Here is a 15,382-nt window from a genome sequence, read left to right as displayed (position 1 = left end):
TATATTTCCAAGTTAAGTTTTTTAAAATTCTATAAATATTTTATATATTTCAGTATAATATTATATAAGTTATTTCTATGTTTATAATGTTCAGTATAATTTATAACGAACCAAACTTTATACAGATAGAAAATATACATTAAAAATATATACATATATATGTATGTATATATATATATATATATATATATAGACATTCTTTTTTTATATTTTAGTTAAAAATTATACATCAAATAATTTTTGCCAATAATATATTCTGTAAAAACTTAAAATTTAATGCTTTTTGTGAGTTTGTTTCTTTTTTTGTTTTGTTTTTTTTGCCTTTTTGTTTTGTTTTTCTTGAGCTAAGTTACATTGCAATTTTTAGATAATAACTGTTTTTTAAAAACCTATAAAAAAGAAAATAGCATAAACAACTTATCAAACAGATTATTTCCTTTTTGTTACATAACTTCACTGGAATCTTATATGGTATAAGACTAATGTAAATACATCAGAACACTGACTTTTTATCTCCTTTAAAAGAGACCATGTGTGTGTGTGTGCACACGTGCCCGCACTTGTCAATGTGTGCACGCGCTTGTGTGTGTGTGCATGTAGGGATGTTCATGTGTGTGTGTGTGTGTGTCTGTGTATATGAGACAAAGAGTGCATGAGTGCATATTCACATGTGAGGACATTAACCCGTTCATTACCAATCCGGTTGAAACTGGCTCTGGCTCTGAGTACAAATGTCTTGTTTCCATAAGTTTTGAATTAAAATCTTCCACTAAACCTTAGTCACAATTTATGCTCCTAACACTAGCTTAATGACAACTAAGTTATTTTACTAAATTCTTTGTTATATTTTATAGTAACTGAAAGAAACACAGAGCATCTCAAAATAAATACAGTAACGAAAGGGTTAATGTTGCAATGCTAGCTCTAGTGAAAAGCTAATCAATTTGAACAGTAAAATATATATCTAGCTAACGAATAATAACAGGGTTTATTTATAGTATCCACGAAATTGAAAAGAATAAGTTGTTTAGTTTGGTAATCTGGAGATGAAAAAAGAAACTGTTCTGAAGTACAATATAAACTTGTTTTAATACCCTGAGAAACAGTGAAAACAATTTGAAATGAGAAGGAAAAATAAATCAATACCATTTAGGACTTAAGAACCAATTCTTTTGTCAGGTTTCGGAATGGGATTATTTCTTGAAATGTAATAAAAGTCGTGAAAGAAAATCTTCAGTCTCTGCTATATTCTATAGAGAGGATTAAAGGATGTGTAGAGTAATAATCACCAATGGTAATTATGTCAATGATGAATGTAATTTAATTGTGTTGGCCATTGTAAAGAAAGAGCGTGTAAAAGACCAGATATCAGAAACATCTATAAAATAAATAGGAAAAGAATTTAAGATATCCCCAACATGTATGAATGTATCTTTTCTATGTATGTATGTAAGAGTGTCTGTGTATATACACACATATATGTATATATACATATAATATATATAAATATACATATATATAAATATATATGTATATACATATATAATATAAATATACATATATATAAATATATATGTATATACATATATATAAATATATATGTATATACATATATATAAATATATATGTATATACATATATATAAATATATATGTATATACATATATAAATATATATGTATATACATATATATAAATATATATGTATATACATATATATAAATATAATGTAATATACATATAATAAATATATATGTATATACATATATATAATATATATGTATATACATATATAAATGTATATACATATATAAATATATATAAATATATGTTATACATATATAAATGTATATACATATATATAAATATATATGTATATACAATATATATGTATATATACATATATAAATATATATGTAATACATATATAAATATATATGTATATACATATATATATGTATATACATATTATATGTATATACATATATATATGTATATACATATATATCTGTATATACATATATATATGTATATACATATATATATGTATATACCATAAAATGTATATACATATATAAATATATATGTATATACATATATATATGTTATATACATATATCTATATATGTATATACATATATATATATGTATATATATATATATATATATGTATATATATATAGATATATATGTATATATATATATATATATATGTATATACATATATATCTATGTATATACATATATATATATACATATATATATATATGTATATATACATATGTATATATACATATATATATATACATATATAATATATATATACATCTATATATATACATATATATATATATATATACATTATATATATACAATATATATATACATATATATATACATATACATATATATACATATACATATATACATATATATCTATCTATATATATAACATATATATATATATATATATCATATATATATATATATATATATACATATACATATATACATACACATACATATAAATACTTACATGTATGTGTGTGTGCATACATATATATATTATATATATACATACATATAAATAATTACATGTAAGCATGTGTGCATACATACATATATTTATATATATATATATATATAATGGACAATTGCTAAATTCAATTCAAGAAAAGAATGTTCAAATTTCATGAAGTTTAAGCTTAGAATCGATAAAGGATCATTAATCAGATTCTTTAATAAGTAACAACAACTAGGGTAAAGATAAAGTTGGAATGAGGGTATTTACAGGTTTCCAACAGGACAATGAAGGGTTTACGACATTTACTATGACAAGAGTGACAAGTGCAGCCTGGGTGGAACAAATTTCACAAGGGATTTTCTTCAAAAGAACCAGGGTTTTGGGTTTGTTTTTTTTTTTTTTTTTGTCAGTATAAAATCTTTAACCAATATCTATCAGTGAAAGATATATACCGATATATAAACATATACAACAGGATTCCACGCAGTTGCATCTACAAGGTCAGCTCGCAACTATGGTACAAGACACATGCCCAAGGTACCACAAGGTGCAATCAAAATTGGAAGTACATGGTTGCAAAACAAACATCTCAAATGGACAGTCATGCTTGCATCAATGTTTTACCAAGAGTCTAGCAAGATAATAGCTACCAATATTACTTTGAAGTTTTTTTGCCGATGATTTTATTGTTATTGCAAAAATCCTCCATGTTAATCTTTTTACTGCAGATAGATGCACTTAAAAATTCACTACTCTTAACTGCAAGAAGCAGTCTTATATAGCATTCTATCTTTTGTTGAGGAATGTCATGGTTGAAACTATTTTCTGTTGGGATATGTCACGTTTATTGAGGCTTGCAGAAAATGCCATTTCCATTTTTTGATAGATATTTAACATCATTACTATAATAACCCATGAAACTTAATTTTGCAGTGAAATGGCTAAAGAACTGTATTTAGTACAGAATGGATTGCTTGTGAAAGAATGAAAGTAAATAAGAAATCTAAATTAGCACATAAGTATTACATCATTGTTAAGTCCAGAAGAAACCAAACGATGAGACTTTTTATAATGTGGACAAAGGAAGAAAACTCAGTGTTTTACTATTAAACCCAGCATAGGGCATACATGCGACAGCAATATCTGGCAAACTAATTTCAGAATATGACAAGAATTAGCATCTCAACTAAATTAGAAATATACAAAATCACAAGATGAATGTAAGGTGCTAAACAAGATCTTTAGAATGAATGAAATTGAAGACATTATCACTCACAAATAAAAATACCGAAATTAATTATATTTAATCTAATAGTTATATACAATAAATGCTATAATTTAGAAGGTAGGTTCCTATAAGGGAAAGTCTGTAAACAAGCTATGATGTTATTTCTATATCATCATCACCATCACCATACATCTGTTTTCCATGAACTGCAAGGCTGTGCCAAGTTTCAATATTATTATTATTAATATTTATCATTATTACAATTTTTATTTTTATTATTAATATTTATTATTATTACTATTACTATTTATATTATTAATATTTATTATTATTTTTATTATGGTTATTATTATTAATTATTGTTATTGTTGTTGTTGTTATTATTATTAAGGTGGTAAACTGGCAGAATCATTAGGACACCAGGCAAAATGCTTAGTGGTATTTTATCCATCTTTACGTTCTAAGTTCAAATTCCACCAAGGTCAACTTTGCTTTTCATCCTTTGGGGTTTGATGAAACAAGTACCAGTTGAGCACAGGGCTGGATGTAATCAACTAGCCCCTCCCCCAAAATTTCAGACCTTGTGCATATAATAGAAAGGATTATTATTATTATTAATAGTTATTGTAGATTAGCAGATTGTCAGAAGTGGTAGTATTAGACAAAATACTCTGCAGTACACTGCTTAAGTTCTAAGTTCAAATCTGGCTGCGGTCCACTTTGTCTTTCGTTCCTCCTACAATTAATAAAATAAGTACACACATGAAATAAGTCAGTTCCTTAAGGAGCTTAATTGACTATTTTTTCCTTCAGAGTTTGTAACAATGTTAGACTTAAATATAAGTTCTGAGGTCAATTTGTTTGCTTAAACCATGCAAAGGTGGTATCCCAGCATAGCTGCAGTCTAAAAACTGAAGCAAATGAATGATAAAATGTAAAAGAATAAGTTTAATGAAATGAAGATAACAGAGTTTGTAGAAATTAAATTATATGTGGTTGACTCAAATAAATATGAAGACAAAATTACCGACATTACTATATGAAACACAAAAATCTGTTAAAGAGATGAATACTAGTAGAGGAAAGAATTTTGGTGAACATAAGAAGAACTAACTCTTTAAATTACTAGCCAACATAAATCCATTCTTATGAGTTAGTACAAAGACCAAACATTTGTTGGAAGATGAAAATGAAGGTAAAATCTATTCAGTATGTAACTAGAGAATATATTGACAAGTTTTGTGAAATACATTTACCTTATAACGGCCTATTAATAAGGATCTTATTCCCAATGATAATATGAGATTCAGAAGAAGAAATTGGTTTAAACTAACAGAAAAACATTCTAAACATTTGATGATTCTCAGTTTGTTCTTTTAAATTTAGGAATGGACAAATGCAAATGAAGCAATTTTTTTTCCAATATAAGTTAAATACATTTTAATGAGCACTGATTCTTTGGGTATATTCAAGTTATTATTATTATTATTTTCTTCTTCTCTCTTTTTAAGCAAGTTGTATAAAAATGCATAACTGGTACAAAATTCCTGCAAGCAGAGACCCAAAAAGTGGTAGTATATTAATATTTCAAAAAAAAAAGCATGAATGTTCAATTGTGGTTAGTCATTTAGGAGAAATCCCACTGTAAAAGAATAAATAATTTTCTTTGATTCCTTAAAGTGGAAAGATTTTTGTTTTAACTAACAGACCAAAAGTAGTTTCTGATGACAAATAACTGTTGAATGACTGTTTAGATTTAGAAAAAAAAAATTAAAATTATGAGGTTTTAATTTTTTTTTTAATTAATTACACACATGCACACATACACACACGTACACCATGGCCTTTCAGTTTCTGTCTACCAAATTCATTCACGAAACTTTGGTCTATCTAGGGCTATTGTGGAAAACATTAGCCCAGGTGCCACTCATTGGGACTGAACCCAAAATCATGTGGCTTAGAAGTGAACTTGTTAACCATGCAGACATGCCTATACCTATGAAATGTGTGTGTGCATGTATGTATGTATGAGAATGTATATGCATGTATATGTATCATCATCATCATCATCGTCGTTTAACGTCCGTTCTCCATGCTAGCATGGGTTGGACGGTTCGACCGGGGTTCTGGGAAGCCAGAAGGCTGCACCAGGCTCCAGTCTAATCTGGCAATGTTTCTACAGCTGGATGCTCTTCCTAACGCCAAAATATATATATGTATGTATATATATATAATATATATATATATATATATATATATATATATATATGTATATATATATATGTATGTATGTATACGCATATATATCACCATATTTATGTGTGTGTATGTATATATATATATGTGTGTGTGTGTGTGTGTGTATAAGTACATATACATTTATATATGCATATGTGTATATATACATATATATATAAGTATACGTATATAAATATGTATATGTATAAAAATACACATGTACATATGTGAGTATATGTGTATGTGTGTGGAGGGGGGTGTTATTAATATCATCATTGTCATCTTCATTACAATCATTTCATGTCTGTTTTTTTCCATGCTCGAGCACAAATGGACGTATTTATGCATCTTAGTGAATATTAAGTTAATGGACAGTTCGGTCTGCTTGCTTGCTAAACTTCAAGATCCATGCTTTCCTATTTGACAACAATGCATCAAACAACATGCTTTCCTCATTTCTCTGTAGAAGTGTTAATGTACAGGATGACTTGCACCACGCCACAAATATTACTCTCTTGTATGCCATCTTACACACATGACTGACTATTACTCTCACTATTAATGTTAATTAAATATACTCATTAACTACAAGCCCTAGTGAATCCTTCACTTACATTAAACTATGCAGAATATATTATATATGAAAAATAATTGTTAGCAACTGAAGTAGTTCTAATACCAAAGTGTGATATTTATCCCCATTTGAAAGTGGTTGTTGTGCTAGAACGCTGAATACTGTGTTTAGTTACCAAGAGAAAAAAATCTCATATTGGATTTTGGTATTGGCTATGACTGCAGTCTCACTTGACATGACAGGTCTTCTCAGGTCTTTGGCAATACACAATGCTTGAGAAGACCTGTCGTGCCAAGTGAGATCACAGCCATGGCCAAAGCTGGTGTTCCATAACTGGTATCCATACCAGCAACAGGTGAAAAGCACCCACTGCACTTTTGAACTGGTTGGCATTAGTAAGGGCACCCAGCTGTAGAAACCGTGCCAAATCAGAGTGGAACCTGGTGCAGGCCCCTGGCTTATCAGTTCTCAGTCAAATCATCCAACCCATGCCAGCATGGAAAATGGATGCTAAATGATGATGATGGTGATGATGATGATGATGGACACTCTTGTTTACATCACTAGCAGAGCTATCACTACTATCTCCAGTGTCTGAGCATCTACCATTGACAAGGCCAGGGAAGGCCAAAATCACGTGATCTGGAAGTCTCAACAGTGGTGGTGACAGCAATTTGTCTCCAGCTAGCAATGTAAATGAGAGTGCCTATATGCACCAAAAGCCAATATGAGAATTTTTCTCATGGTAACTATCACAGTATTCAGTATTCCAACAAAACATTCACTTTTAAGTGGGGATAAATATTAACCTTTGGTAATGATACTGCTTTCTGGCACTAATAATTATATTATATATGATATATTATATGCAAATAATAATAATAATAATAATAATAATAATAATAATAATAATAATAAACCTTACTTGAAAAGAATTCTGAGAGAAATTTATCTCAAAGGACATTACTCATATTCCACCACCGTTTCTTTCCTTATTTATTTCAAGTGCCTACTGGTCTATTTACGCAAATAAAGCCCCCATCAGTAGCCCATTCATCAAGTAAACAATATACAATGAGGGAATCTCTGCTTCATCACCCAACCTGCTAGAAACAACAGTCTCGGCTCATATGTTAAAAGAAGGAAGGATACACTGAACAATTAAGGCCTTATCCTTGAGGGTAAAAATGGGAAGTTACAGCTTAAACATCTTTCATCATAGGTATTCTCAATCAGAGCTGGCCTTGGACTAAATGACACTATCCAAACTAAATGGTAGTAACAACATTACTCATTTGCTCAAACCCTGAAGCCAACACTTGGGCAAAGAGTTCTACTTTATTTGACTCAATGTCAGTAGTTGGACAAGTTTTCTCAAATAGATTATAACCATTATAACAACATACAAATAATGACCTTATTCCCATTTATGGAATGGGACTTAGAAGGGAGGAAATGAGTTCAGACAAACAGAAAGAGACACTGAACATTTGATGAGCCTTAAGTTAGCTATGAGTACCATTCTATTTGTACTTTCACTATTAAATGACAGAACCTATTATTTCATCCAACCCACATTATCATCTAAAAAAAATCATTGAAAATGGAATAAATAAAGTAGTTTGGGGCATAATTGCTTTCAGCCAACGAGCATTCAAACAATTTGTGTTTTTCATCTGTATACCATCTTGCTATGCTTCCATAAGAAACCATAAGATCATAAACCCCTAAACAAATACCTCCATATTTAATCCACACCTTCCAATATTTAGAATGAAGCTTTTACAATGGACGATTTTGACACAATTTATGACATCAAATAAACAACAGATGACAAATTTTCAGCTGTGCCTTTTTCCCCCCTAAACATTGTTAAATATATTTTGCTCAATTGCAGAGTATTAAACAAAATAACTTGTGGCCTTTGGTTATATCTTCTTCCCATTCCAAGTTCAAATCCCTCTCATATCAGCTTTACCTTTCATCCTTAAAAAGTTGATAAAGTAAGTCCTTTCAAGTAGTAGAGCTGATTTAATTAATTATACTCCTGAAGGCAATGCCCTAGCATGGCCACAGAGCAGTGACTTAAATCAGTAAGATAATTAAGTTGCTCTAGACATTGTTCTTACAATGTCATAATCTTTGTTAAAGATTAAAGTGTAATATTCTCTTTTTTTCCCCTGAGTCAGCAGAAACCCTAAATTTTGCTTAGCAAAAGTGGAATAGCATTTGTGATGTTCCTACTTGCTTTACAGCTATTAAAAACATAAGTAACACATAATAGTTCTATTAAAAATAAAAAAGTGGTTCACAAGTTCAAATGAGCATAAGTTTACTAAGTTAACAAATACTTTTAAAGATTTTACATAATGTCAACGGATGGTGAATTTTCAGGCAGCTTCTAACATTCTCAAAGAACATCTCATGTAAGAAATTATAAACATCATTTAATTTAACCATTTTGTGACCATATGTCCACTGAAATACATTACCTATGTGTTTCAATTAATTTTGAAAATAATCAAGAATTTGGTGTGAGTTAGTAAAAATAACTTTTTCATTAAGTGTTTGGAACATAACATAACAGATGGTTCTCAAATATAATAATGATGAAAGGTTTTAATCTGAACATAAACACTTTAAAATGAGATTTTGTATCAGAAGACAAAAGCTGGTCCCAAATAGGTTAGTATCAAAGGCATTATGAATTGCGTCTGTTTCTTTATGAATTAAGTAATAAAGAATTTTTATTTGAACTATGCTTTAAACAAATTCTTTCAAACATTTTCTGGCACAAGATCATTTTCTTGAGAACTTTAAATACAACCAGAAGATCTGACTTCAGTGACTGCGAGTCAACTATTGACAGCTAAAATTCCTAAAATACTCCTAATGTGTAATTATCAGTTCTTTAACAAATTCAGACAAGAACTGTAGTTAAGTATTTGCTTTCCGCAATACATTTGCAAAAGAAAAGGAATAATGTCAAATTTGATTGCAAACTAGATCAGACAAAGATAACAATCTTCATCTAGATCAATTATAAATTAAATAGAAACAATTAAATAGAAAATTAAATAGAAGCAAATTATTTAAGAGACAAGGTTATTTTGATTCAGGTATATTTTGTGTATTTTGCTTATTCTTTTATGCTTAGATGTTTTTATTTCTAAGGTCTAAAAGTTAATGTTAAAGGTTGTCTAAAGCCTGCAGGCCCATTGGGCAAGACCTTATCTGAATTTCAACTGAGAAAACGAGACTCCCTCCTGAACAGGAGGGAGCCATTCCTTATCATGTTTAATCCCCAGCTGTCATTGGTACTCATTTTCAGGTGAATGGACTAGGGCAACTTGAAATGAGGTGCTTTTCTCAAAGACACAATGTGCTGCCAGGCCTGTGAATTGAAACCACAAACCTGGGATTGTGACTCCAACATGCTAACCACCAGACCACGCTGTAAGGTTAGAATATGTCCAATGTTGTACTGATCAAACTTAAGGCTACAGTATGCCTCAAGATGGCTTTTCTTCAATATTTTCTAGTTTTACTTTCCATAAAATCAATCATACTTTGAAATAAAATTTATCTTTCAAAACTTGCCCAATGAATTAAACTTAATTCATAGTCAACTGGCTAGAAATAGCAGCTAGATCTTCCTCAAATCTTACCCTACTGTATTTAAGAAAATAAATTAAGGGAAGCATACATTGCATAATGTAGTTGTGCATGCTCCCTAAAAAAAGGCTCAATTGGACACAAATGGAATGCCTTTGATTATAGGCCTGCTGAATCAGAGCTGACCTAAATCAAGGCATGGGTGTGTGGTTCAGTTTTTTTTACAACCATGTGGGCTTAGGTTCACTCTCACTGCACAGCACCTTGGGCAAGTGTGTTTTACTATAGCTGCGGGCCAACCAATGCCTTGTAAGTGAATTTACTAGACAGAAACTCTGATGTTGGTTTGTTTACATCCCCCATAACTTATCAGTTTGGCAAAAGAGCCTGATAGAATAAGTACCAAACTTTAAAATAATAAGTATTGGGACCAATTTGTTCAACTACACTTTTCAATGCAATGCTCCAGCATGATCATAGTCCAATGACTAAAACATGTAAAAGGTAGTCATTACTTCACTGTCTATGCATTGCAATTGAATAAATAAATATATAAAAATAAGTGTGTGTGTGTGGTGTGTGTGTGTGTGTGTGTGTGTGTGTGTGTGTGTGTGTGTGTTTATGAAATAGCTGAATCAGGATTTCAAGGTAATTAAAACAAGATACTTTGCGTCTGAAAACAGGGCCTCAAAACTGTGTTAATAGGCTGTGATTGACCACTTTCAAGTATTTATTTCAACCCTTAATAAGCATATTCCACATTAGTCTGCTGAAAAAACATATCTTCTGCACACTCAACATCTGAAAATGATCTTCATTCTAAATTCTATCATTCTGGCCAGCTATCATTTACCAGTTGTCTTAAATTTATTTCACTCACTGTTTCTAAACTGCGCAAAGTATAAATTACACCCTACCCACAAAAAAGATAAGAATAATAAAAAAAGGTATTAGTCTAAAAACTCGCTTGCATCTAACGAACTTAAAATGTGAAAACTCAAGTACTCTTTAGCCTAATAGTTATTCCCAATCCCTTTTTTTAATTACAAAAGTATTAAATATATATATATATATATGTATATATATATATATATATATATATATGTATATATACACACACACACACATACATACACACTCACATACAAATACACAGATGCATTTACATTTACAAAGGAGAGGAAAAAAATAAAGTACTTGGGACATATAAGGGTGTTTATTCATTTATTCAAAACTGAAGCTTCATGTGTTGCTACTCTGAGTTTCCGCATTTCTCTGTTCTTTACAGTCATAAAAAAATACTGCGTAGAACATAAATGGAAAACTCAAAGTAAATGACAGAATGAAGCCTCAGCTTCAAACAAACTGAATATAAATATATATATATATAAAGAGAGAGAGATAAAGAGAAAAACGCACATACTTTCACGTATACACACATACATACAGACGTTAACTTAAGAAAAAAAAACAATCAACTCAAAAAGAAATGCATAACAGTAAAAAGAAATTGCTTCAAAGCCAACCGTATTTAATCTGACTGGGAGACAGCGACCTAGTATGTTGCAACTGGGCTGTAAATAAGAAATTAATTAGTCATTGTAGAAGACCTGAACAACTCTAAGAACAATAAAATGTTTAAATTGTATTTGCTAAACTATATGAACATCAGTTTTATCATGAGTCTTAGAGATTGTGATGCAGTTTTTCTTCAGTAAGTTTCCCCGGCCTTATAAATGATAAGTGGAAACTATAACCATACTCTTAAAGTAGTAATTATGAGTTATGTCATGGAAACTAAAAGTGAAAAAATAAGTCTTATGAGTTTTAGCATTTATTAAAGATGATGAGGAAAGAAAGATGAAATGTCACAATAAAATTAAGAAACAATGTTAATATATGTATATAGATTGATTGTGTTTTTTTTTTTAATTGAAATTAATAAAACTACAAACCCTGACTACATATTTGTTATAGTACATTGAAATGAATATTTGCAACAAAAAGAAAAAAATTTAAAAAAAGGAAGGAAGAGGAGTTCCTCAATTAATTGTAAAACAAATTAGAATACTTACATCATCAACATGGGACACACACAAATAGTTTGGGGGGAAAATTGAATTTAAAATAATATGTTTTTATCATTAGAATTATGTTTTCATTAAAGAAAAATCTATTGCAAAAACCATAAGCAATATATTTTTGAAAATTCCCTTTTAAAATATAGAACATTTTTAGTTAATAAACAATGTAAGCAAACCAACAAATATATTCTACTGTTAATACTACAGAAATGTCAAATATATTAAGTATTAGTTTATACCACAAACATAATAATACCCTTTATTTAAACCTAATATATCTGTTGCATGTAAAGACTAAACTTAATTTTCTACATTGAATAGAACACCAAAAGGTGTTTTACTTTGTTTTGCTTTTTTTTCTACTACCCCTTTCATCTTTTCAGGTTGAAAAAGGCAAAGGTGACCTTGTCAAAATTTGAACTCAAAATACAGAGTCAGAATAAATACCACTACGCATTCTAGTTAATCTTCTAACAACTATGCCTTTTTAAATCACTGCCTTTTTAATTACATTCATCACCATCATCATTTAACGTCCATGTTCAATGCTGGCATGGGTCAAATGGTTGGACAGGATTCAATGGGCCCAAGGATGGCATTATGCTCCAGTGTCTGCTTTGACATGGTTTCGATGGCTGGATGCCTGTCCTAATGTCGACCACCTGAACTTTGTACACTAGATGCTTTTTTCATGCAACCTGCACTAGTGAGGTTGCTATACAGCCTACAACACTGCAAACCTGAAGGGGTGGGTAACTTTATGCTAGGAGATGAAAAGTAGAGAGGTATAAAGTATGAAAGAAAAGAGGCCAGATCAGAACAGGATTCTTGCATAAGACCTATGTGACTACTCACATGAAGATATATTTTGACTGGGCATAAATTTATTTGCGAATGAACACAATTTACTGAAGCAACCAAAAATTTCTTATAAATACTTCTTCAATTTTAATTTCTGTATCCAAATTTAACATTTTCATGACCAAATTCCCTACATTTTGTCTTTCATTTATTTTTGAAACAATAAAAAATTTGGAAGGGTTTAGTAAAATACATAACACTCCCATGATTAAACCAGTAGTTAGGATATAACTTATCAAAAGGCTCTTACAAAAAATTGTGATAGGAAATTTTAATTTCATTATCACATGATCACATGACTGACCAGACTATCAGATGTTGCTATACATTGCCGGTCAGAATGTGCTTTGCATCATTCTAACTTTCCAATGGATGCCAACCTGCTGGTTAGGCAAGCAGGCCAACATTCCGCCTAATTGGAAAGCTAGTTCATCATAAAGTTAATCCATTTACAGCTGAGTAGACTTGAGCAGTGTGAAATAAAGTGCACAGCTCTGTCCAGGAATCGAACCCAGAATCTGGCGATCATTAGGGCAAGACCCTAACCACTAGGCCACAACACCTTCACAATTTCCATATGAACACTTCAAAAAGAGCAGTTTTATATCATAAAAGTGGTCAAGTGAATCAATATCAAATGGATTAAGGTATTCTATACCATTTAATACAGCTTTCTATTCAATGCCACCAATAAAGCTATAGCAAGTAAGAGTCTACTAAGCACTTGACTTCACTTGTAAGTGTCCTTGATAAAAGGACAAATTTCAGAGTACCTCATTTCCCTTTCATTATAAATCTTTACCCCCCCACCCAAAAAAAAATAACAGGTACTACAAAATGTTTTATCATAAAAGAGTAAGTAAATACTGAAATCTTGTTATGTAAGTAAAATATAAACTTCATTAGGTTGTAACAAAATCATTTTTTTTTCAAAATTAAACAAGGAAAATTATATAAATGTAATTTGAACTGTCTCATGTTTAAATGCTTTCCTTCTTGGGAAGTAATGTTATTAATAGTATGAAAGACCAAAACTCCACTTCATTATGTAAAACATATAATATATACATATATATATATATATAAGAAAAAATACATACTTGTTTGCAGTTGTCCAAAAACCACTTCTTTGCAGAGTTTGCATTTGTTATAGTCTCCTGAGTGGTGAAGGTCTAAAATGAAATTAACAAATGTTAATTAAAATAACAGCAACACATACACACACACACATACTTTTATGTGTGTGGGCATATTTATGTGCATATGTATGTGTGCTCTGCATGTATGTATGTAAACAGATATAATGCAACATATGTAAGAAACGAAAGCACTTCAATACTAGACTGGTAGAATTTAATCATGTGATGCTATCATCTATCTGTTTACAAGAGTTATTGGCTACGGGCTTTTCCATGCATCATGTAATGAGTATTTAATACAATCATCAAACCATCTTCCTTCATTACATACATATCACACAAAGAAAGAAAGAAAGGAAGGAAGGAAAGAAGGAAGGAATGAAGGAAGAAAGAAAGAAAGAAAGAAAGGGGAGGGAGGAATGAAGAAAGAAAGAAAGAAAGAAAGAAAGGAAGAAAGGAAGAAAGGAAGAAAGAAAGAAAAAAGAAAGAAGGAAGGGGGAAGAAAGAAAGAAAGGAAGGGGGGAAGGAAGAAAGAAAGAAAGGAAGGAAGGGAGGAATGAAGAAAGAAAGAAAGAAAGAAAGAAAGAAGGAAGGGAGGAATGAAGGAAGAAAGAAAGGAAGAAAGAAAGAAAGAAAGGAAGGAAGGAAGGAAGGAAGGGAGGAACGACGGAGGAAGGAAGGGAGGAATGAAGGAAGATAGATAGATAGAAACAAAAAAATTAATTATGTGGATATGTGTGTTCTATACATTTTCCCCTGATAATTCCTTTTCAAATTTAAATTTCTAATATTATGAAATGATTATCCCCCTTGTAATAACTGTCAGCTAAGGCAGTGCTTCTCAAACTATCTGATGTGGCGTACCAGCAATTTTTTTTCCAATGTGCCAGGGACTGGTAATTTTTCTTAGTAATATTAATTTATACCGGAAATAGTATATACAATGAAGATAATAAAAGTTGACAATATTTTTCATCTTATATTTATTTTTGTAAACAAATAAAACAATATTCTTTTCTACTCTAGGTACATGGCCCAACATTTTTGGAGAGGGGCCAGTCAATTGGATTGACCCCCAGTACACAACTGGTACTTAATTTATCAACCCCGAAAGGATGAA

General features: G+C 30.3%; 1 protein-coding gene across 3 annotated transcripts in view; it reads right to left on the bottom strand.

The window, feature by feature from the left end:
* LOC115216343 (glucose-6-phosphate isomerase) overlaps window positions 1-15,382 on the bottom strand; it is an 82,857-nt gene that overhangs the window by 26,385 nt on the left and 41,090 nt on the right. For 2 of the 3 annotated variants that reach the window (XM_029785586.2, XM_036506816.1), the window contains 2 exons: window positions 14,224-14,295; window positions 11,705-11,752 (listed from right to left, as the gene is read on the bottom strand). In XM_029785586.2, coding sequence (XP_029641446.1) covers window positions 11,705-11,752; window positions 14,224-14,295 — 120 coding nt within the window. The remainder of the gene's footprint in view (window positions 1-11,704; window positions 11,753-14,223; window positions 14,296-15,382) is intronic. The other variant, XM_029785588.2, reaches the window with a different exon arrangement.

This window comes from Octopus sinensis, linkage group LG10 (assembly GCF_006345805.1).
Source record: "Octopus sinensis linkage group LG10, ASM634580v1, whole genome shotgun sequence".
Taxonomy (NCBI): Eukaryota; Metazoa; Mollusca; class Cephalopoda; order Octopoda; family Octopodidae; genus Octopus; species Octopus sinensis.
This window is presented reverse-complemented; position numbering and strand designations above follow the sequence as displayed.